Raw genomic sequence first — 26,304 nt, forward strand, 5'->3', positions numbered from 1 at the left:
TACTATAGAAAAGACACTTTATTATGTTGTGTACATTCATTTTATTTTAAAAAATGAAAAAAAAAATGACACAATGAGACAGTGCTCAGAGTGTACTGAATTACTCTGAGGGAAATATTTATTAAGTACGATAATTAGGATTAGGCAGGATTATGTCGACGCGTGTGAAGGTAAGTTACAGGTGGGTTAATCATAAGGTAATCAGTTTCAGTTAGTCCATGCAAATTATTAAAAAATTCACTAGTAAACAATTCTATTGAAAACCCTCAGGATTTATATAGCAATCATGGTTCTGTTAATGGTTCTTTTCGTGCACATCGACGTATACACGGGAACTAGGTTATTCATCTTTGTCTGACCCTTTGTCTAACACCAAACAAGGGAGGATATCCAGGATTTTCAGAAAGGAGGGGTGGGGGGTGCCCCCACTTGGGAGTTCGAAGCCCGGCCATCGGTGGGCGGACTGACGGGCAATCAACCAAGTCACCAACCGGCTCGTTTCGGAGTAAATTACGATTTCCAACCTAAAATGACTGTTAATTCCTTTCCCGCGATAATATATGATGCAAAAATTGTTCGCCACTGCAGAAAAAGGGGAGGGTGTGCCGGATGCATCCCCCCCCACACACACACACTGGATCGGCGCCTGCCACTGACCTACTCGACTTACACCGCGGTCGGACCATGTGTTTCCTGGTTAGTGAGCCAGCGCGCTACTCATCGAGCCACCGTCCGTGCCCCCCTCGTGTTATCTTACAACATCATAGAGATGACATTATAAATGGTTCTGCTTTTTATGTCCTGTCCAACCTCGTGGGTTTTCTCCCGGTCCTCCGGTTTCCTCCCACTGCTTAAAGACCCCTACGCGCAAGCGAATTATAGAAATAAAATTGAACCATGTGTTAGTCCCGAAATGACCTAGTTTGTGTCGAGTGGACGTTGAACCTCATGTCTCTCTCTCCCTCTCTCTCTCTCTCTCTCTCTCGCTTTTTATTTCTTGGATAGCCGCTGTCCGGGCAAAATTTCCCTCATAGCACACTGTATGGCGTATGCCCGTCTTCATTAGCCCAGGTTAGGAGCAGAACAGTAGGACGTTAAACTCCATTTCATTTCATTTCATTTCATTTCATTTATTTCTTGGATAACCAAGAGTCGATCATAACTGTTGTAGAAAATCGACAGGTTATACAATACAATGGCAGACTGGGTTATCATTATATCTTCAGTTTTGGTCGAGGCGTAGACTTGGTCTTAATATACACGACCTTCTTCCTATATATCCCTTTAATATCGTTTATCCCTTAATCTATTATATAGCTATGGGTAAATGAAGGCAACATTAATCTGTGACTATTTCTGTACACATATCTATACCCTAATCTTTTATAATTATCTATGTTTTTATATGATTATATTATATTTGAACATTAACATATTCTTGATTTGACCCTGAACGTTTATCTATCAGATAGAATATTTGTATGATATATTAAACTTTGAATAGACAGCAATATCTATATGTCTTATGTGTGATTTACGATATTGGCTTTTTACCTACCAACAATAAGTAAACGAGGTACTTTAAACTGGAATTGTCGAGTATATGTAAACATTATATATTAGCATATATGAACCATTATTGTCCTAGGTAATATCACAGCGTGTGTTCATTAATACATTCTTCACGGACGTGAGCTCAGGTAAATAGACATTTAAAACTGATATAAGCCTTTAAACGCATGATTACATTGGCATTTAATGTAACTGGTTGCTCAAGATTGGACATTTCTTATCAGAATTTTCACATGCCCATCTTTTCACTTTGTAATTATTTATTTACGCTTTCACTTTTAATTTTATAATTTTCCATTTTCTCTAATCTGCTACTGTGTTGTATTCTGTGCTGTCTGATTCCATCAATTTTCTACATTATGTTCAGATTTTATCTAATACTAATAAATATTCTAGTCCATTCAAATTATTCAAAAATTCACTAGTTAAAAATTCTATTGAAAATCTTCAGGATTTATATAGCAATCACAATATAGCAATATTGTGTAATATTGCAAGAAAGCCACCATTTTCCCTTGTGTTATGGAAATCAAATGAAATGAAATGGAATTCAACGTATACTGCAACGACTTACAGGCTAATGAAGATGGATGTACGTCATGTAGTGTATTATGAGGGAAATATTGCCTGGACAGCGTCGCTACGGTTCACTGATATATCGAATTCCAATTGTCAAGGGTTCTTTTACGTGCACACCAACGTATACACGGGACCTAGGTTTTTCGTCTTTGTTGAGCCCTTTGTCTACATTATGTTCAGATTTTATCTAATACTAATCATAGTCTACTCTGATACAGGCGCGTAACTTTGACCCCCAACCCCACTGCAAAAAGTTTCGCCCCCCCCCCCCCCCCCGTGAAAGAATTGTCGACCATAAAAAAATTAGATATACATGTACATTGTCAGTCACTTTTACAGCACCCCTAAAATTAACCAGAACGCGAATTATATAACAACTCTTCCAAGTCCTAGTGTAGTAAAGACAAGAAAACGAAATTTTGAACTATAAAAAACGAAACGAAATAGGATTTTATTTTAATCAGAATGGCGGTTAAAGTGTATTGGTTTATATGATATAATATGCCCTGTTATCTATTCTCCTCTGATTTATCTGATTGCAATCTGATCTGTTATGGTGTAGGCTTCATTCTGCTCAGATTCTATGTGGTTCATTTCGACTTGCATTATTCTTTCCTGGCCTGTCTGTGTGCTAATAATCCTGTTTTGTTCAGAAGAAATCTAAAATACGACCAAATATGACAGCCATTGACAAATGACCAGTATTGATAATACAATATCCTAAATTTCTGTAGTAAACATGACATAAAGCTTAGGTTACCATAGAGCTAAAATGTGAATAAGATTATTCAATCTATCTAATCGTCCATATCGTTTTTGATATTTTGGACTCCAATGGAGATATTTTTGTTTCACGCTGATATTACTCACTCCACTGTGCTACTAAAGTATTATCTGACATACATGGCACCATTTTGTGTTTTATCCCAAATAATCATATTATAAACTTTGTCTTTATGTATTTACTATACAATACAAATATAGCCATATTAATACAGATATATTAAGGACTGACACAGATTTTATATACAATGGTTAGATATTAATCTTATCAATCCACCATTGTTGAAATGTAGCGGTATAATAAACTTTTATTAATACAAATACCTTATAATTGGTTGAATTAGTTTATCTATGTGTAAGATTGAAATTTATACTTGTCATTGATGTGACTAGTTCTTCATAAATAAACATTGTGGTCTAATCTTTTCTTGGCTTCTTGTGGACATAACGAGATTTTTAAATTATAGGATATCGGGTTAGAGAAAAGAAAGGATTACCATTTCAACAGGTCTTTTACTGTATTGTTTATAAGGCATTTAGTGATATGACTAACATTGAAAAAAACACACGAACACAACTTTATGGATAACAATCACTACCAACTTTAATAGTGCAACGTTTCAACAAGTATCCTCTTTTGTATCATATTGATAACGACAAGAGGATACTTGTTGAAACGTTGCACTATTAAAGTTGGTAGTGATTGTTATCCATAAAGTTATGTTCGTGTCTTTCACTGAGTTATAACATTGTCCTGGGGCGTTATTTAAAAGATATAGTAATATTGTGCGTGTGTGGAATAGCTTTATTTAACGTCCGCTCCGATCGAAGTGATGTCGCAGTAATATTGTAAGATTTTTTTTTTATGATAATGGCCCAAGATCTTTGATGCTGTATTAGGGTGAATTACTATTTAAATCCAAATATATTTGAAATGTGTAAAACATTAAATCAGCATAATATTTAGCTGGACATAAGCTAACAATATAAATTTACATGAAAGATATAATCAGGGAGCTTACTATAGCTGAAGAATATAATGAAAATGAAATACGAGCGTATATTGAACATAGAATGATGACTCACTACTGCTAACGACCTCTACGCGCAAGCGAGTTCAGTTATTGAAATAAAATTGAACCATGTGTTAGTCCCGAAATTACCTAGTTTGTGTCGAGTGGATGTTAACCCCCCCCCTCTCTCTCTCTCTCTCTCTCTCTCTCTCTCTCCCCACTTTTAAATATACTTCCCGCAGTTAGTAATTTACGGTATTTTGTTACTTATAAAAAATCGTTAACCGATTTTTTTTCTGAACAAAGACTATGTATGTAAACGCATTATGGCTTTATAATATTGCACCGAAGTACGCCATTTTACGTCATAATATTAAGCACATTTGCGTACCAGTTCAAATTATTGGTTACATTAATCTTAATTACCTGTGGGATTATTTTCACGTATGCATACAATACCTGTATGCAGGATTACACGTAATAAATAAATGTAATAAGTTGTATGTTTCGGTGCATGTGTTGAGTTACAGGAATAACAGCTTTAAATATCAAGCATGTCATTGTTATTCCATTAAGAATGATATATTAGACTAATCAATGGTCGATTGAATTGACGTGTTTCATTTATTTATTGGTTATGTGAATTGTTGAGTGGTGGATTTATTATCGTCAATAGTCTTGTTTGGACGAACTTCAAGCCATGAATTATTTATGAGGGTTTTTATTGGTACATTTAGTTGAACGGTTTATTAATTACAAAAGTACATTACATTATAACAGACGTATAAGACGAGGACGTGTTTAGACGGTAGGTATATGTAATTTGTATAAGAAATAGGAGAATATCCAAACAATGATAATTATGTAGGTATAAGTGACTTGGGTAAGAATAGTATTAGTATATACAACATATTTATGTAGCTTTTCAAAAAAGTAAACTATTCATTCATATTTCAAACAAAAATGCTCCAGTGGGTCATTTTGTAATAAACGAAGACAAATGCTTTATTTATTCTCGGTCGCCGCATGAATTTAGACACAATGAATTCTAAAATGTATTTTCTATAAAAGGGACCAACTTGGGGTTGAATACGTGACAGCCCTGGCGTTAAATTGGCTATCAATATTTGTTTATAATCCGTGCAGTGATATAACGTTAACGTGTTAATAAGAAATCGATGTATTATCTAAAGGATTAAGAAAATCTGTATTGATGTTATCAGGGTAACTTTAACCATGTCATATGAAAGTAGTTTCTACCAATAATCAATATAATAATAGAAGACATTTCTAGAATTATTACCTGTTTTATTATAAGTAAACATAGACATAAAAAAATACTCAATTATTTCTTTTGGTAATATAGAACCAACAGAGAAGCACGATGACTCTAAATCTCAGATAAGGAAAGGCACAGCAATTATTATGGATTTAAGGAATTAAAAATAATGGACAGAAGAAATGAAAGTAGTTTTTACCAATAATTAATATAATAGGAGATGTTTCTGGAATTATTACCCGTTTTATTGTAAGTAAACACAGACATAGAAAATACTAATTAATTTATTTTGGTAATATAGAACCCACAGAGAAATACGATGAATCTAAATCTCAGATAAGGAAAGATTTAAAAATATAATGGATTTAAGAATATATAAAAGAAATATCCTAGTTGAATTTCAATTAAAGGAACATTATGGAAGATTAGGTAAAGAGCTGGCAGTTCTCACTATAATAGAGAGTTGACAATATTATCGCTATAATAGTTAACAAGCGGTTGCCATGCAAGATACGCCCACATTTTGCAAAAGATGGACAGAGAACAAGCTCAAAAAAAGAAGTGATTTTTTCGTACAGTCAAGGGCCATAATTCAGGAAGTTATGATCCAATGTGTGTGAATATCGAAAGGAACCAAGATCTTTGGGTTATAAACTTACATTTCAAGTTTCAACAAAATCGGATAAAAATTGTGACCTCTATAGGGTCCACAACCTTGGTATACCATATTTTTACGCTATTTGAGAACGAACGGCGGCCATTTTGTCTGTCAATTGTGGGCCGATTTTCACGAAATTCGAACTCAGTCGTCCTTAGGGTGTAACGGTGATATCATAATACGGTTTTTTAAATCGGATAAAAATTATGACTTCTATAGGGGCCACAAGCTAAAAACGCGATTTTTCGTACAAACAGGGGCCATAATTCAGGAAGTTACAGTCCGATATGCGCGAATATCGAAAGGAACTGAGATCTTTGGGTTATAAACTTACATTTCAAGTTTCAACAAAATCCGATAAAAATTGTGACCTCTATAGGGTCCACAAGCTAAAAACGTGATTTTTCGTACAAACAGGGGCCATAATCCACGAAGTTTCGATCCGATACATGCCAATATCGAAAGCAGCCGAGATTTTTTTGGGATAAAGCTATATTTCAAGTTTCGTCAAAATCGGACAAGAATTGTGACCTGTAGAGAGTCCACAAACAAATTGTGGACGGACGGACCGACGTCTGGACGGACAGGGGCGACGACAATATACGTCCACATGAAAATGTGGGCGTATAAAAATAAATAATGTAAAAGGAATATGTTGCAAATTTCAGTCAAATTGTTCCACTCTGAACCGAGATATTAGCGTTGAATTTTAGGCCTAGCCTCTCTATCATCATTATTAAAGTCGGTACGCTAAATAACATAGCCTCGATTATCCATTTTTGGATTTAATCGTCAGTGAGCGTTGAGCTGCAGATTGGATTCGAATCCAGTGACAATCCGACACATAAGATTTAAGAGAGACATGCAATATGCAGATTTGGCTCTTGCATAATGTATGTTTAAAAGAGAAGAACATTTTGTAATTTTGTACCAACAACTATCTCAAAACGATTGGATGCATAAAGGAGGATTGGGGGGGGGGGGGGGTGCGTCTAGCTAATTGGTGTTGTTAAGGACAAGTCGCCTAATACATTTATCACATACCTATTACTTAAGTACTTTATCCCTTAAGAACCTCTTATCAAATCAATATTGGTTACTGTGTCAGTCTGTATATAGGCTATTAACAATACTAATAGTCACATAGTAACACAGGCCAAGGAATATATAGTAGAGGTGTGTGATTTTAGAATCGGTTAACCATTTTTTCGCTGTGTGAGATCAAAACCAAAGAGCCCGTCAGCGTGTCTTCTGATGAATTTTTTAATTGAAGAAGTTTTAGCTTTTGTCTTCTTTTGTGACACCTCAGAATCTTGGAAACCCCAAAAGATTTTTACTCGTGTTCATTGCTGTTACAGCATTGATGTTTGTAATATCGATGCTTGAACAAATATGTCATTATTCTTCTGCCTTGTATAATTTCAGATCTAATGGATATTCATAGTATTACTTATAAAGGGCAACTTCCAAGATGACACATGTGAAGCATCGCAAAAAGCACAAAAATACCAGCAAACAAATAGTGGTGGAACCATGTCAGGAACCTTATCATGGTCCTTACGGAGCTCATCCACTTACCCATGTTGGGTACTTGGAAGGACGCCATTTACATCCTCGGCGTCTACCGACTTCCAATGGACAACGGGCGGTTTCTTTACGGTTGCTAGATACTAGCAAGGAAACGATTGATAATGTACAGCAGCTCACAGAAACGTTACGTCGTCTTCAACTCGGGGGACTCAAACTCAAGAAGGTGCCAGAAACGTTGGTCGCGCGTCTCTCGAACCTGAAAAAATTAGATTTAGGAGAGAATGAACTTGGAGACAGCAGTTTTCCCGAGACTATGACCGATCTGGAAGGTCTGATCGAGATACGCTTAAACGATAATAAACTGACCAGGTTTCCCGCATGTCTTAAAAAGTTGAAAAACTTGTGTCGGTTGGATATGAGCAACAACAGACTGGAAAGTGTTGTAGGACTAGAAAAACTACGAAAAGTGCAAGTCTTAGTGTTGGATAATAACAAGTTGACTTCGGTAATAAAAGAAATTTCAAATCTAAAAAGACTGGAAATTTTACGCTGTAGTGACAATAAAATTAAGGAGTTAACTCATGAAATTAGAAATTTGCAAGCATTGGTTGATATTGACGTTTCGAACAATAAACTGACAGTTCTCAACACAGAGTTGTTCATGTTACCGAAACTAGAGTTTCTAAATGCTAGTCATAATAACATTAGTAAGATACCATCCTTCAATATCAAACCACATCAAAAACATTGGATATCCTGTCTCGATATTTCAGAAAATAACTTGACCAAGTTTCCGGGACACTTAATGCTTATGTCTCATCAATTAGACATATCGAGTAACAAAATCAAAGTGCTTTCATGGAACGTTATTAAGAAACTGGACACAGAAGTGGACCAGGAATTAGATCTCGGAGGTAATCCTCTGATTTATCCACCTGCTGCAGTTTGTGAAAACGGGTTACGGTCTGTTACACAATTTTTCCAAGAGTCTCAGTTGGATGCAAAAGTCTACCAAGGAATTAAGATATTAGTGCTCGGATCGCATCGTAGTGGTAAATCCAGTCTGGTACACAGTCTGGTTGACCAGCAGGCCAGGTTAGTCAGAGAAATAGACGAGGAATCTGCTGTAATAGGTGTGTACGAAACAAGCTTTGATTACGATCTAGTAGATGGTCGACCAAATAAATTTTTACAGCTATGTGTTTGGGATTTTTGTGGGCACCCGTTCTATTGCTATCCCCATTATGTATTTTTTGAACAATCAGCCATTACGATTCTAACTTTCAACATGGCGGCTTACAAAGAGGAGCTGTTCTATGAAATGGTTGGCTCATGGTTCGATTGGATGATCGCTAAAAACAATAAACTTGTTGTATTGCTGGTAGCCACACATAGTGATCTCGTTCCACAAGAACAGACCAAGGTAATCTGTGATAGTGTCTGTACTCAACTCACGCAACATATGGAAAAGGGGAAGAATATGATCGAGCAGAGGATACGAAGAATCGAGCAACATTCTTACATCTCACCGACACTTTCTGAGCAACTGAAATCATACGTGTTCCTACTGAGGTCCAAATTTACCGTTCAAACTAATATCATACTTACAAGTTCAGCTAAATACAAAGGTTTCGATGTACTCACCAGAGCTATTGAAACTTTATCCAATGATGTCAAGCTTTTCCCGAATGTAATGCGTGTGATTCCTACCTTCTGGGTTCAGGTGGAAACGTACCTAGAAGAAAGAGGTATTGCGATGGCAGTGCCTGTAATGAAATGGTATGAATATAGAGATGAGGTTGTGGGTAAATTTGGAATGAAACATCTTCTTAATGATTTGACCGAGTATTTACATGAAACTGGGAAAGTGATTTGGTTTTCAAAGGTGCAAGGATTGAAGGACTACGTCATATTACGACCAGCGTGGTTGTTTGATGTGTTGAAACTAGTCTACAGACACGATGCTGAGGATACTTTGACTTATACCCATGATGATAATTTTAAAACTGTTGGCATTAGTCAGGTCAAATTTGATCGCATGAAACGTGATTATGTGACAGAGGGCATTTTAGATAGGGAATTTTTTAAAGGCATGCTTTTACCCCAACTCTCAACCACTAACATTAATCTGGGGTCACAAATAGAAAAGGTTATGAATCTCTTACTCGAGGCTTTTCAGATTGGATATCAAGTCATCAAACGCCCGAAGGACACCTTCACCACTTTCAGTTTGGATCAAGACAAGTTGGAAGAAGACAGAGAAAAAGAGAAATCTAAAAAGTATGTTCAGTATCTAATACCTTGGATTCGAAAGACATCTGAGCCATCAGACATGATAGAAAAATGGGAAAGCATATCAAATAGACGTCGTGTTGTGATCCGCTACGTTTTCCCACGGTACTTACCACTCGGAATATTTGAGCTTATGTGTACTCGTGCCCATGGAGAACAGTTCAACCTGAAGTTCCTCGCTCATTGGTATGGGGGAGTTCATGCTGTGCATCGACAACAGACCATCAGATTAGTGATGAGGTGTTTACAAGAAGAAGATGGTAGCACGATAATTAAGTTTGATCTGAGAGATGATACAGAAGGAGAAGATGAAGTGCCGGCAGCTACAATGTGGACATTGTTATTACCATTATTAACAGAATTTGACGCTTTACTGAAAAACTTTACAGGTACCCTAGAAACAATTATCACACTTATTTTCTCCTAGCTGTAGATTTTCACATACATTGGATCAATTCATTAATTTGCAGATCTTTTGTAAAAGTTCTCCGGTTTGTTAAGAATATGAGGATCCCCAAATCTTTTAACAGTACATGTACCTTGCGTCATGGAGAATGCTAATATTTGCATAGATTTAGTTTGTAACGGTACAAAATATAGCTTACTTTATAGCTATTACATGTTCTCCAGCAATACGCCATGTGATAGGAATTTCACATCTTAATAAATTGCCTTTTTTTTTTTTTAAAAATAATCAGTTCACGTTAATGTTTTCGCATTTTACGTAATAGTAAATTATGTATATTATATTCTCGAGATTTTGACAGCCAGGGAGGTAGAATATATATCACCCTGATCGCAACCAAAGGGCGTTTCTTATCCTTTGTTCAGACTTGAAATAATTTTCTTTTATTCACATGTGGGTAAATCGTTGCGCTGTTACTACCGATTTTACTATATTATTATAACATATTCTAAAAAGGTCGATTATTTTATAATTCATTATTAGAAGATGATATTGGAAAGGTCTCTATCTTCAAGTAAAGAGGAAATCCAACGGCATCAATGCTTGATGAACTGTCGGACTAAAAAGATTTGATATATTTTCAGGAATTTGGGTAGAGAAATTTGTTGAATGTCCTCAGTGCCACGAACCTTCATTTCCAGGAGAATGGACAACGCCAAAAGAAACACAAGCTCTACCCACAAAACTCTGTGATCTGTGCGGAGAGAATGTAGATACTGCACTCTTGGTGCAACCAAAGACTAAAAATAAAGGTGAGGTGTTACATTTGAATACGGAATGGTGTCTGTTTTTAGTTCATGGTTATCTTTTTATTCTAAGTTTCCTTAGCATTACTATTTTCACTATAATTTGATGGAAAGATTGAACAATCAACATTTGGTGGGATCGACTAGGCAGCTTAAAACTTTAAACGTTATAATATAGCGAAATCTTATATTGTTAAAGTTCCCAACTAGGAAATCTCGGGCCAGCGCGGAATATCTTATAATGAAATATTTTATGATTTTATCACCATGTGATATATGATTATATTCTTTACCTTTATTTTCGGCTTATTTCTTTTTACATATTATTTTTTTAGTTTTGTATTGCATGTAATTCTACATCCGACATTCCTTTTAGATCAATATGCGTTGTACTAAAATGGTAATCTATGTATGTTTACGGTGTTTTGTGTTGCATCGTATTTTATTCACTACCCATATCTCATGATTGATTTTTTTATAGGTCCACATTTTATTTAATTAGAGAGGCTTGTAAGGGTTTTTAAGATTTCAATTTATACGTCCACATTCATAACTTTTGTTAATATTTAGTCTGTAAGTTTGGCAAAACAAACCCAACCCTAGCCTTCTTTGTATCTTGTCATATTATAGTCATTGCAGCCATTTTATATTTCATGCTCTTTATCTTAAAAAATAAAATATCAATCAAAGCAGGAATGTGGACGTATAGTGCAGCGGTAGCGATGCTCTTGTTCAAATTCTCAGAGACTGATCGAATAGTACTTCGAACTTTTTCAAACTTGCTGGGATTGTTGGTCTATTCCTAAAACAAGAAATCCTATCGAGTCGCGTACATTTTTGCCACCAACAGCGCTTGTAAAAGACTCCACGGGTCAAGATTCGCGAAATGTTATAAGACACCTCTGTTGTTGGGCTAAAATTCGTCCCTGGCAACGCTATGTTCTACATTAGTGTTTTGTTTACATTAGTAATTGTTGTAATCCTTATGTTTATACACCCTTATTCCATGGGCATGTCATGGGTATATTTTACGGGTGACCGTTTTTAGCTTAGTGTTTGTTGTATTTCTATGTTATTCTATAACCTTATTTCAGTTATAATAAAACGTTACGTAAGTACTGTAGAGAGGTCAGGAGCTCCATAGTAGGTAATTTAATAGGTAGTATAGCTACATTAAACCTCAGATGTTTGTATTACATTGCTAACAATTAATCCATTAATGAATTTACAGTGTGATTTTGTTACATGTACTAATAGATTCTAACGACAATTCACGAACGTTATTTTATAATTTGACCAAATCATCAACTACTAGAAACCATAGCCTGGAACATTTATGCTAATATTTGATGATTTACTCAATTTGAAAGAGATACCTCTCCAGGAGACTGTTACGTTAAACGCCTCTGTAGGAGACCGCTGCTTTAAACGCTTCTGTAATCATTATTTATTGTTCCTAAAGACATTACTTCTTTAATATAATAATGTGTTAAAAAAAACCCAAAAAACCCCCAAAAAAACAAACAAGCCAACAGTGAGGCTGATGTCGGGGGATGTCCCCTGCCGAAATCCCAAAATAAATAGATGAGACAAATTAATTAATCACACATTTATTTTTTTCAAAAGTATCAAGCAATCAAACTATACACTAAGTTTCATCACTCTCTATCAGATAGAATCAATATTATCTTGTCCCAAAGCTTGGACCAATGAAATTGATTAGCTCTGCTTAGCTTCAGCTAGAAATGTTAATCATTGAACTCAGTCAAGACATTCACCTAATGAACATCTACATCACGTTTAAACATTCTACCTCAATTAAAAGCAGAGTTGTTATGTTCCAAATTGCTTATCTCTCCTTAGCCTAAGCAGATAATTCCCACCATTGAACATAGTCAAGGTAATGATATAACGAATCTATATTCGGAGTTTCATCGCTCTCACTTCATTATAACCAAAGTTATCGTGCCCCAAAGCATTACCAATCAGATTGATTATCCCTGCTTACCGTAAGCAGACAATGTTCATCATCGAACTCCACCAAGGCTTTCGCCCAATGAACACCTACTTTGAACATTCTAGCTCAATTAGAAAGAGAGTTATTGTGTTCCAAAGTTTCGACCAATCAAATTGCTTATCGCTCTGCTTACATTTTCGAACTTAGTCAAGGTATTGATGTAATGAAACTATACACCTAGTTATCGTGTCACAAAGCATCAACCAATCAAATTGCTTACCCTAAGCAGAAAATGCCCATCTTCGAACTTCATCAAGGCATTGGGCTAATAAACACCTACACGAAGTTTGAACATTCTAGCTCAGTTAAAAAGAGAGTTATTGTGTCCCAAAAAGTGTGACGGACAGACAGACGGACGGACGAACCCATTTTAATAGTCCCCTGCTTTCTTCAAAAGGCGGGGGACAACAAAACGAATGAGTCATAGTCTGGGGGCAAGGCCCGTGTTGCTATCTTTCTTATATTTTTTGGGGGGTGTTTTTTAAGATTGCTTGTGTGTGTGTGTGTTTAATAGCCATGCTGTTTGTTTACAATTCAATATATGCTTTTTATTATATCATAAAACATTGAAATAGATATTTTAATATACCGGTACGCAAAGTAGCAATCAACAGTGTCACAGTGATATCGTATTGTATTGGGAATCATTTAAAGAACATATACAGTCAAATATGAAAACGTTAGAATTGTCCAAATTAAGTGTTCGTGTGCTTGTAAAACTGTTTAAACTAACACACAGGAGTGATCATTAACAACTAGGTACTGTTGCTCTATACCATACTATGTAGCTTGGCTTTGGCATATTTGAATGTTAAAAGACATTTAAGATATTCGCGCGTATCATAATTGTGTTCTTTTTGTAATTAAATTTTGTTAAATGGCATATTAAAGGAAGCAACAACAAAAAAAAAAAAAAAAAAAATCCTATTAAATGAAATATATGTAATAATTTTACAGGATAAATGTTATCACAAGCATAATATTTGAACTGAAAAAAGGGAGAGTATAAGGAAATCAGGCGTTCCGTCACGTCTGCGTCCTGGAAGATTTGGGTCGTATCCCTAAATTTTTGATTTTTAATTCTTTTTCATTGGCAAGTCGAGCCAGATACGAAAGACAAAGTTTTAAATTACTGTATATCTTTAACAATCTCCTCTTTTTTTCTTATTACAGACGATGTGCTTTTAAGTATACGCAACAAGAAAGCGCGATATCGTAGGGCAGCCGTAACCACGGATATGCAAGTAGAAGAAAATATTTCGAAGATTAGCCCAAACTCCAGAAAACCAAAAGAATTTTCTACGCCTGATGGCTAAATCGATCAAGTCGATGTTAGTTTCCGCGGCAAATCTAGAAAATCTATACCTGAAAATATTCGTTCTCTGATAAAGAAATATGACGGTGGCCAATAATGTGTTTTGGTGGGCAATAATATGTTTGTGTTGTCTGTTAAATTAAAACACATCTGAACACGAGTAGTAGACCTGGGGCCTGTTTCACGAAATATTAAGTAAGATAAAATCCAAATTTTAGTAATTTGATTGGATAATATTAGATTGATTTTAGTGCTTAGCCAATCAAATTGACGTATCTACTAAAATTTGGATTATATCTTTAGTTAAGGTTTCGAGAAACAGGGCCCAGAATACCATTATATAGAGGATATTTGTCGTTTTAGAGTGAATAACATATTTTATTTCATCGAGAAGCAAGAAAACTTATATTTTCACGAATGCGTAGCATGAGTGAAAATATAAACGTTTTCTTGCTTAGAGATGAAATAAAATATGTTATTCACGATAAAACGACAAATGTTCTATTTATTTTATGATTTTACAATTATTTTAGGTAAAAACAACATGGACTACTTTGCCAGTGGAATAACACTTTTATTTCACTGATAAAACGCGGTATTCCACTACTGATCATAAAATAAATGATGATACTGTGTGCCAAAACTCATATCTGACAACAGATCCCCTCAAAATTGCCCTCCAGTAAATTCAAAAATTAGTAAGTGGCCATTATTCAGTGTTGTAAAGTCTGCATTTTATTTCAATTATAAAATGAATATTATCATTTGATGAGATGCATTTATAACCTTTTTTTTTTTAAAAAAAATAAAAAAAATAGGCCCACTGCTGTACTTTATTTATTTTTGATTCATAAATTATAGTAAATCATATTTCAATGAAACTAGAGTGTCTTCTTTGTTTTCATTTATCAATGCCCGGTATCACTTCTTAACTTTTACCTTATATTTCCATTTACAAAAAAGGGACCTTAGCAATGACCATTTTTCAATTAAAATGGTAGACAGATATAGTATACAATATTATAATACCTAAGATGAAAAAGAAAACCAGCTGCTGCCAGGCAGGATGCGCCCATATTTTGCAAGAGATGGATAGAGAACAAGCTAAACAAAAAGCGATTTTTCGTACAATCAAGGGCCATAATTCATATCGACAGGAACCAAGATCTTTGGGTTATAAAGATTTATTTCAAGTTTCATCAAAATCGGATCAAAGTAACGATCTGATATGCGCGAATATCAAAAGAAACCAAGATCTTTGGGTTATAAACATGTATTTCAAGTTTCATCAAAATCGGATCAAAATTGTGGCCTAGAGGGTCCACAACCTTGATATACCCTAACGGTCCTATGTTCAAACAGTTTATTAAAAATTGTTACAGATTGACCACAAGCTAAAAACATTATTTTTCGTACAATCAAGGGCCATAATTCAGGAAGTTACGATCCGATATGCGCAAATTTTGAAAGGAACCAAGACCCTCGGGTTATAAACATGTACTACAAGTTTCATCAAAATCGCACCAATATTGTGACCTCTAGAGGGTCCACAACCTTGATATATCATATTTTTACACTATTTGGGTATATTGTCCGGCAGTTTTGGTCCGATATTCACAAAATATGAACTCAAGCGTCATAAAAGTGTAACGGTGATATATTCAAACGTTTTTTTAAATCGGATAATAATTGTGACCACAAGCTAAAAACGCAATTTTTCATACAATCAGGGGCCTTAATTCAGTAAGTTTCGATCCGATATGCGCAAATATTAAAAGGAACCAAGATCTTTAGGTTATAAACATGCATTTCAAGTTTCATCAAAGTCAGATGAAAATTGTGACCTCTTAGAGTGTCCACAAGTTAACAACGTGATTTTTCGTTCAATCAGGGGCCATAATCCATGAAGTTATGGTCCAATATATGCCAATATCGAAAGGAACCGAGTTCCTCAGGAGATAAACCTATATTTTAAGTTTCGTCAAAATCGAATAAAAATTGTGACCTGTAGAGAGTCCACAAACAAATTGTGGAGGGACAGGGGCGATGACAATATACGTCCACATGAAAATGTAGGTATGTAAAAAAAAATTGAAGAAACATTACAAATCAATTCCAGGCTTTTATAAAATAGTTTCCATATGTAAACTGGGAATCAAACAGATATGGAAATAATGTGGTTTCATTTGATTCCCATGCATAAGGTACACCAATCTCAAACATATTCCGAGTCAACCTGTGACATGCCTATGTTGGATTGTTCAGACCAGCATTTGCAGCCAGCAATGGGATTCCCAGATTTTAGTTTCTGTTTAATGAGACCGCGACGAAGACTCTGGGGACTACACCAAACCACAAATACATACGGCACTCTGATGATTAACCTTTGCTCCAATGTATGACCCCCCCCCCCTCGACAAAATCCTGGATACGGGCCTGTTGATATTCTTAATTTTAATGTGAAAAGAAAGATGATCTGTTCATAACAAATGTTTGCAGGGCATACTGACTCTATCATATATAAAGACACTTTAAAGTTTAAAGTAACAAATGTGAACCTTTTTGTAAATGTTTATTTTCCAACAATAATATATTAATATACAATAAATACACCACAAACATTTAAACACAACTTGTAACCTTGCTTGTAAATTTTCTGATAAGTATCGAGGCATACTCCAAATTCCACACATAAAACTTAAAATTCCCATTCAAGGAGAAAACAAGACTTGTCTACATACTGTTTAGAAAAAATATGAGGTCTTTACCAGATCTAGTCTGACCTCTTTAGACCGCCATAGCCTCCTTTGTGATAAATGTCCGTAATTGATATTGGCCGAGAAAGTTCATCCAGATTTTCCGGCGTGGTTCTCCCTTGTCAGTGATGCAGGACGGAGGGGCTGACAAGGAAAGCTGTCTAGTCGTTCGGATGGGACGAAAAACCGAGGTCCCATGTACACATTGGCGTGCACGTAAAAGATCCCTTGGCAGTTGGAATTCAATATAAGAGTAGGCCGTAGTGCCGCTGTCCGGGCAAAATTTCCCTCATAGCACACTGTATGGCGTATGCCCGTCTTCATTAGCCCAGGTTAGGAGCAGAACAGTAGGACGTTAAACTCCATTTCATTTCATTTCCGTAATTGATGTTCAGAAACTTTTAGCTGTTTTTGTTTTTAAAAAATTTATGGTGCTAGATTTCACCAATTTTCTAGATGATAAAATGGCATAACTGATAATAAATTATACATCTGTAAAAAGCAATAAATTATGTAATTTATTAAAATTACTACACTAGACTCACTTAATTAATTACTCTCTTAATTCAACAACTATCGGGGGTTGGGTGTCTACAGGTTTAACCATAAGGTCTGTCATTGAGTCAAGTGGCAGGGTTTTGATTCCCCGCTTGTCCAACCTTGTGGGTTTTCTCTGAGTCCTTCGGTTTCCTCGTACTGCTAAAGACCCCATGTTGAAGTGAGTTGTCGAAATGAAATTGAACCATGTTAGTCCCAAAATGACCTAGTTTGTTTATGTAGAGAATAAATGGATCTCTCTCTCTCTCTCTCTCTCTCTCTCTGAAATTGTGCACATTGCTTTGTGCTTTCTTGAAACCATTTTAATGCTACTGGTAATTAATTAATATAAACTGCAAAGTCCTCTTTTTAACTAATTATATACATATATCACATTGACACCAACAATTTATACAATGGACAATAATAAAAATATCTATTTTATGATTATCACAAATTTATCACATAATTGTTTTTACAAGCTGGCATTGTATATTATATTACAATATGACATTATATGTTAATTTCTTTTCACTGTTATCAGGTATCTCATGTATTCACAGAAAAGTCTCACAGAAAGACCCCAAATCCTCCAAAAGCACCTGCTCAAGGTGTAAGGAGAATAAAGAATCTTATACCCGGTCAAAATGGACAGACATATTTTATATGAAATAAATGGACATTTTGGATAAGTTATATCCATTTACATATTTATAAGCTGTACAATAAAAAAAAAATATAGTAAATGAAATATTAAAAGAATGATTGACATGTATTAATTATTACCTATCCCCACAGATTTGATATAATTGCACAAGTTTGAGCAGGATTTAAAAATAAGATGGGTGAACCGTATTATGATAAACCAGACCATCTGTGTAGATATGATCCCCAACCAGCTGATTGACTGGCTTCATTTTCTTCCCCTAAAAATATTTAAAAAAAAATAAATAAAAAAATGATGATTTAGTAAAGTATGCAAGATATTATATTTATAGATATTTCATAGTAACCAAAAGTTCAGCTCAGAGAGAGATCCACACATCCACTCGACACAAATTAGGTCATTTTATCAGAATGACAGAAACTGAACAAAAAAATATAATATTAATCTTACCAGCTAATTTAACTAGAATATTTTTTTCATCAACACTAAGTTTTAACATTTGGGTAAGAACTGGTATTAACTGATGTCGTTCTCCAGATTTAGGTGTCAAAAACTAGAAGATAAAAACAACCACTGTCTATAGAGCACATAAAATGGAGATATACAAGTGGTATGTACTTGAAGCCAGTGTTTACATACACTTTGCACCAATGTCACACACATCTGATTAAAATTATTTGATATATCATATTTATCATTTATGTAAAAACGGCCAAAAAAACTAATTTTCAAATGGTAACAAAGAAATCTATATGAAAATAGGTACATGAATATCTAAAATATAGATATCAAAGGAAATTTTATAAGAAATAATAAACTCTGTTACTCACCTTAATTAAAATATTCTTCAAATATTCTAAATTTTTGGTTTCTTCTTCTCTTTCTTGATTTCGCTCCAATCTTCGAATTTCATCTTTTAATATTCTTGCTTGTTCTGTTAATCTAGATACCGAAGCTTCACTTTCGTTTAAAACCTAACATAATATAAACAATACATATATGTAAGATAGGTTGCCAGGCAATGAACATATTTCCATAGCAGCTAAGTCGTTTGAACAGTCAACAAAGGTTGTCACTTATTTATTCTTTTGTAAGTAATAGCAGCAGTTACAAGACATTAATTAAAGGATTAGTTGAACATCCACAAGTTTTTTTTAATAACATTGTCTCTAGAAGTAACCTCTTAGATTGCCCACGACATATTTTAATGTGATCAAGGGGTATAACTCTAACATTGATTACCAGAAATCATTGAAAATCAATAGGTTTTTCTGTCTATGAACATAAACACTGTGTATAAATTTTTAAGTACTGGTAAATAGGATGATAACTGTAGGTTTATTTTCAAAGTAGAAATGTTTGGCTACTGTTTCTGCCCTGACTTATCCTGTCAATAACTTTACTTACAGTTAAAGTCATCATTGGAATTAAACTAGTGCACACATATGATATGTTACTAACATAAAATACTAGTCCTTACACAGCTATTCATTTGTAGCAACAAAGACAATAGCTGTCATTTTCAACAGCAGGAGAATATTTACATATTGTAACTGTGAAGATATGTTTGTAAGTTGTGTAAAATATACAGGGATCTTTGTAATTGTAATTGAAAATAATGATCTTATTTGTATTTGATAGATCAGACTATAATGAAGTAGTATATAAATTATAATACTGAAAATAGACAAATCTGTACAAGACATGAACCAGATAGATTGTACAGATGCCTTATTTCCTGGATTCACTGTGTTAAAAAAATATTTGACAAAACGTTTGAAAAAAACTGTAAGAATAAAATAATGACTTATTACCTCTGTAAGATGTTCGATTTTTTTATGTGCTGTTGTAATGGTATTCTGTAATATATCTGTATCTATAGGTTCACTATTCATTACACCTGCAAATAGAAAACAATATTTTTAGTTAAACTACCTGAATAAAATGATTTTATACTAGGGCTGTGTATTTCAGCCAAAAATCGTACTGCAATATATTGCGATACTTGACAATAAGTCAGGGTTTATCACAAAAAAAAGTTTTATTTTCAATAGTTTTATTATTTTTACAACTTTGGTCTTGGACACTTATTTTTTTACTGCAAAGCCTATAATATGACTGAATTGTGTGAATACACATTTCTTTTTATATGTTTTTACAACTCTGGTCTTGTCTTTGCAAACTCATTGTTTACTGCAAAGCCTAAATAATATGACTGATTATGAAGTCTTAATAAACAGTCTAGCTAACACTTGAAAGTAGAAAAATATCAATAAGGTAAAAATGTATTGATACAGTGTATCACAGACGATCGTATTGCAATATATCGATAAAGCAATTTTTTTTCTGACAGCCTTAATTCATACAATATACACATACAGTTGAAACAGGCAGAAGATAGAAACTGTGTTTCTCGACAAGAAAATGGTTTGGTTATTCAGCCTATGTATATATATTATACTTGTGTTTAACGAAAATATGATGAATGTAGTTCAACTTGGCTTATAATCTGATAATGAACGAGCATTGGTTTAATGACTCTTTCAATAAATTCTTTTGGCACTAATAAGATTAAAGATTTGTATTTGGACGAAACAATATATAAGGAAGAAATAGATGTTGTGTTTTATAAAGTCGTACCTACCTATATTATCTGTGATTGGTGTTGTTAATAGTTGTTCAAATGATAAACCACTCGAATTACCAGTTATTGTACTCTGTTAAAACATACAAACATTACATTACAAAATAACATTGAAGTATGTGTAGATCTATACTTATTGTATAATTTTCAACCTTTTTGTATTTAAAATATTTACATTTTGTATATTTATAAAGTCAACACATTTAATCTCTTTAAGGTACGCAAATATAATATGGATTTATACTAGATACGAAAACTCCAATTCTAATATTAAAAGGAATGGGTAATCAGTATACAGACAAAATATGGAACGATATTAAATATAAAAATTAACATCATTAAAAAGAAAAGTATAATAAATAAAATTTATGTTCAATTAGTTTGACAATTAATATTTACCTTTTGACATGGTTCCTCTACAATCTCTGAACCCTAAAATAAAAACACAATATTTCATAGTTCAATTTAAATTTTATTCTTAAACAATATGAATAATAATCACTTGTCAAATTGTGTTAAAACACTGGAGTGTAATAAGCATAGTCATTGTATCCATGCAAAGTATTTTAGTATACTATTATATTATTTTCGCAAGTAAAATTCCATCAGTTTTCACTGACACTGAAAAAACGAATCAAAAAATTAGACAATGGCTAAAAGATTTATTAAAGATATTTTGAACGGTTTATGAGAAACAAAATTGTACATAAAAATTAAGTCAAATTATTAAATCCCAGAAATTCTAAAATAGCAAAAGGCGCAACTACTATCACATGTTGATGTTTGTACACAGTTTCATGAAGATATCTTTAATGGTTTATGAGATATGCTCCAGAAACAAAATTGAACCCCAAAAACTAAGTCAAATTTGTTTCCATGGAAACGCAAAAATTATTAAATCCCAGAAATTCCAAATAAGCAAAAGGCACAACTACTATATTGGGTTAATGTTTGTACAAAGTTTCATGAATGGTTTATGATAATATGCTCCGGAAACAAAATTGTACACCAAAAAAACTAAGTCAAATTTGTTATACACAAAAAAAATAAATCCCAGAAATTCCTAAATAGCAAAAGGCACAACTACTATATTAGATTAATGTTTGTACATAGTTTCATGAAGATATCTTGAATGGTTTATGAGATGTGCTCTGGAAACAAAATTGTACTCTCTGGAAACAGACTTGTACACCAAAAACTAAGTCAAATTTATTTCCATGGAAACAGAAAAATATAAATCCCAGAAATTCCTAAATAGCAAAAGGCACAACTACTATATTAGATTAATGTTTGTACATAGTTTCATGAAGATATCTTGAATGGTTTATGAGATGTGCTCTGGAAACAAAATTGTACTCTCTGGAAACAGACTTGTACACCAAAAACTAAGTCAAATTTGTTTCCATGGAAACAGAAAAATATATATCCCAGAAATTCCTAAATAGCAAAAGGCACAACTACTGTAATGGGTTGATGTGTGTACAATGTTTCAGAAGATATCTTGAACGGTTTATGAGATATGCTCCAGAAACAAAATCGGGACGGACGGAACCCCATTTCAATATCTCCCCCTAACTTTGTTTGGCTCTGGATAAAAAAACCCCAACACACTGATGGTAAAGAAGAAATACAACCCAGATTCGGTCACTCATCAATGAAACAATCCTTAAATTTATATATCTGGCTTGTACTGCACATTGATCAGAACAGTAGAAAATCTTCCACATAAAGTAAACAGAAATCAAAAACTTCTTTGTGTAATGTTCTAGAATTTACAACAGCATTTTAAGGATCACAAAATTTATCTGATATGTTACTGACATTTTGATCCAGAATCAAAAAAGTGTTTTTGAATTTCCATTTGATCAGGCCTAGCAAAAAATCAAGATGTTCAACCCCCTTCAAAATTTTATATCTGATTAATTTGACATGTTGGACTTTTTGTGGTTATAAAGATCAAAATGTTAAAGGCCAAGAAATGTCATGGATTTATCATTGATATCAATTGGGAGAGAATTACTAGTCTGAATCCTACGGACTATCAAGCTTACCTCCCCTTCTTGTCTCTCTTCACCAATATGAGCATCCATGAAAAATTCCTGTGGAGAAGATTCCCTGAGTTCTGTATTATCAGTTGATCTAGATGATCTTAACATTGATGTCTGTTGTAAATCTCGCTGTAGTTTCATATTTTCATTATCAAAAGAATCACACTGTTTCTGTAGTAAAGACATGGCTCGGTAATGATCTTCTTGCATTGATTTCAGTTGTTCCTGAAAATATGGATGAAATTCTACATAAGTAATTTATCAGGCAAATTTAGGTCTATATGACCACTAAGAGCAGCACTAAATAAAATGCATGTTGATTTATGGCAAAAAGTTGCAAATAGCATGCAACACTCACTAATCCTTCACTCAAACTTTAAAATATTAGATTTTAATGTATTTTGTTTACTTTAGATTAGTAATATATTTAGCATTATCCCACATAAAACTATAAATTTAAAAGTAAAATTGTGTTTTATGGTTATATATTCTTTGAAATTCTAATTCTATGGCATGTTATGGCATGCTTCATTTGCTATCCTTCCAACAGATTCAGGGATCGTCAGAAATTTATATTTTTTATGAAAGTTTCTCGTGGAATTTTATGATTTTTATGATGTTTTTATCAAGTTTTATGATATTTTTATAATAGTGAAATCTCATATTTTTTATGATATTTTTCCATTTTATGATAATTTCATAGAAATGATGAAATTTTATGAAAATATACATGTATTTATATTGTACGGTTCCTGCAGTTTAGAAAAAAAGAACAAGTGGATGCCAAGCAAAATACGCCCACATTTTGCAAGAAATGGATATGGAACAAGCTAAAAAAAAAAACCACATGATATTTCATACAATCAGGGGTAATAATCTAGTAAGTTATGGTCTGAAATGTGCAAATATCAAAAAGAACTGAGATCTTTGGGATATAAACATATACATACTTTTACAATATTTGCGTACAAGGAGCCGCCATTTTGTTGTGATGTTTCGTTTAGATTTTCCCGAAATTCAAACTCAACCTACATTATGGTGTAACGGTGATATATTTAAATGGTTTTTGAAATCGGATAAAAATTGTGATCTCTAGAGGTTCCACATGCCAAAAATGTGATTTATTGTACAATCGGGCTACAATCCATGAAGTTATCGAAAGGAACTGAGATCTTGTGAAGATAAACCTATATTTCAATTTTGGAATATAAATTGTGACCTGGAGAATGTCCACAAACAAATTGTGGTCGGACAGACAGATGGACAGGGGTGACAATATACATCCACGTGAAAATGTGGGCGTATCAAAAACAAACCTTATAAGATGAATTAATTGTTTCATTCTGTAATGTTAATTGTTTGATAGTCTCTTGTAGTTCTATTATACTATTACTCTTCTCACTAGATACCATCTCTAATCTAAATATAAACAAGCCAACAGTGAGGCTGATGTCCCCCGCCGAAATTGCAAAATAAATAGATGACACATATTAATTAATCGCACATTTATTTTTTTCACTAAGTTTCATCACTCTCTATCAGATAGAATCAAGATTATCTTGTCCCAAACCATCGACAAATGAAATCGATTAGCTCTGCTTAGCTTCAGCTCGAAATGTTAATTATTGAACTCAGTCAAGACATTCACCTAATGAACATCTACATATACATCAAGTTTAAACATTCACCTAATAGACACCTATGCCAAGTTTGAACATTCTACCTCAATTAGAAGGAGAGTTATTGTGTTCCAAAGTTTCTACCAATCAAATTGCTTATCACTCTGCTTACCCTCAGCAAAAAATGTTCATTATCGAACTTAGTTAAGGTATTCATATAATAAATCTATACACCAAGTTTCATCAATCTCACTTAATTAGAACTAAAGTTATCGTGTCCCAAAGCATCAACCAATCAAATTGCTTATCTCTGCTTACCCTAAGCGGAAAATGCTCATCTTCGAACTCCATCAAGGCATTGACCTACTCAACACATACACCAAGTTTGAACATTCTAGCTCAATTAGGAAGAGAGTTATCGTGCCCCAAAGTATCAACCAATCAAATTGCTTATCTCTGCTTACCCTAAGCGGAAAATGCTCATCTTCGAACTCCATCAAGGCATTGACCTAATAAACACATACACCAAGTTTGAACATTCTAGCTCAATTAAAAGTTATCGTGTCCCAAAGCATCAACCAATCAAATTGCTTATCTCTGCTTACCCTAAGCGGAAAATGCTCATCTTCGAACTCCATCAAGGCATTGACCTAATCAACACATACACCAAGTTTGAATATTCTAGCCCAATTAGGAAGAGAGTTATCGTGTCCCAAAGCATCAACCAATCAAATTGCTTATCTCTGCTTACCCTAAGCGGAAAATGCTCATCTTCGAACTCCATCAAGGCATTGACCTAATAAACACATACACCAAGTTTGAACATTCTAGCTCAATTAGGAAGAGAGTTATTGTGTCCCAAAAAGTGTGACGGACAGACAGACGGACAGACAGAAGGACAGACAGACAGACAGACAGACAGACGGACGAACCCATTTTAATAGTCCCCTGCTTTCTTCGAAAGGCGGGGGACAACAATAGTAACAGTATTAAATTATTATTATTGAACGTATAACCATACCCACCCCATTTAGTAACCAATTCTTCAAAAGGTGTAGATAAAATCCTTCAACAAAAACATGAAAAATAGTTCATTCTAGGTACCAGTGTTCCACAAAGGAAACTGAAATACAATGAGGTTTAACATCTTATGGTTCTGCACCTACCCAGCTAATAAAGACAACCATATTCCATGCAGCGCCATACAAGGAAATTTTCCTGGGACAAGCAGCCCAACTGCCTACTTTTATTTCAATTTCTATACACTGGGACTGTCTTGCACCACTGACAAGAAGAAACCAAGCTGGAAAACCCCGATGAACTTTCAGGCTAGTGAGCCACCCTAGCTCCTCCTGATATTAGATGGTTCTAGATAGAACTTACCTCTTAGAATAATGTTTATCTTTTTCCTCCATATCAGATAATAGTTTGTTATGTCGCTGTAATAATCTCTCATACTCATCATGTAATATATCATTATCTTGTTGTACTAATGTTAGTTTATCACTGAAAATTGTATAATTAATTATACAACATAACACAACTACACATACATATACAATGATGTATAAGCCTATTCTCATATGAAGAAAAAATAAAATACAATATATTTCTCTTGCACAAACCAAATACTTTATTTTAGGTTTTACTGACTGGTGTTAAACTGTAATAATACAATATATTATTGGCAAATTATCCAATCTGTTAAATCATACAACTTTTAGATCATCAAGAAAATATGAACTGACACAAGACTCGAGACTAAAAGGTAGTGGATTCATGA

At 33.9% G+C, this 26,304-nt stretch overlaps 2 protein-coding genes across 8 annotated transcripts in view; one reads left to right on the forward strand and one right to left on the reverse strand.

Annotated features, from left to right (window-relative positions):
* Positions 1 to 103: 103 nt before the first annotated feature.
* Positions 104 to 15,073, forward strand: LOC126828109 (malignant fibrous histiocytoma-amplified sequence 1 homolog). Of its 7 annotated transcripts, none has more exons than XM_050557723.2 (6): positions 4,617 to 4,755; positions 5,314 to 5,475; positions 7,310 to 10,095; positions 10,757 to 10,924; positions 12,013 to 12,029; positions 14,109 to 14,262. In XM_050557723.2, the coding sequence occupies exons 3-6, from the start codon at positions 7,356 to 7,358 to the stop codon at positions 14,121 to 14,123; spliced, it is 2,940 nt and encodes a 979-aa protein (XP_050413680.2). In that variant the 5' UTR covers positions 4,617 to 4,755; positions 5,314 to 5,475; positions 7,310 to 7,355; the 3' UTR covers positions 14,124 to 14,262. The 7 variants fall into 7 exon arrangements, with proteins under 7 accessions (XP_050413664.2, XP_050413671.2, XP_050413656.2 ...); XM_056103541.1 differs by having other exon boundaries at positions 12,013 to 12,065; positions 14,109 to 14,243; XM_056103542.1 differs by having other exon boundaries at positions 12,013 to 12,077; positions 14,109 to 14,207.
* A 1,732-nt stretch (positions 15,074 to 16,805) lies between these two features.
* Positions 16,806 to 26,304, reverse strand: part of LOC126828077 (GRIP and coiled-coil domain-containing protein 2) — a 38,462-nt gene continuing 28,963 nt past the window's right edge. Inside the window, exons 21-29 of the mRNA XM_050557658.2 lie at positions 25,905 to 26,027; positions 24,219 to 24,321; positions 22,906 to 23,127; positions 21,254 to 21,286; positions 20,855 to 20,927; positions 20,025 to 20,110; positions 19,041 to 19,184; positions 18,661 to 18,763; positions 16,806 to 18,469 (exon numbers count right to left, since the gene is read on the reverse strand). Coding sequence (XP_050413615.2) covers positions 18,399 to 18,469; positions 18,661 to 18,763; positions 19,041 to 19,184; positions 20,025 to 20,110; positions 20,855 to 20,927; positions 21,254 to 21,286; positions 22,906 to 23,127; positions 24,219 to 24,321; positions 25,905 to 26,027 — 958 coding nt within the window. The 3' untranslated portion in view covers positions 16,806 to 18,398. The remainder of the gene's footprint in view (positions 18,470 to 18,660; positions 18,764 to 19,040; positions 19,185 to 20,024; positions 20,111 to 20,854; positions 20,928 to 21,253; positions 21,287 to 22,905; positions 23,128 to 24,218; positions 24,322 to 25,904; positions 26,028 to 26,304) is intronic.

This window comes from Patella vulgata, chromosome 1 (genome assembly GCF_932274485.2).
Source record: "Patella vulgata chromosome 1, xgPatVulg1.2, whole genome shotgun sequence".
In the NCBI taxonomy this organism is placed as follows: domain Eukaryota; kingdom Metazoa; phylum Mollusca; class Gastropoda; family Patellidae; genus Patella; species Patella vulgata.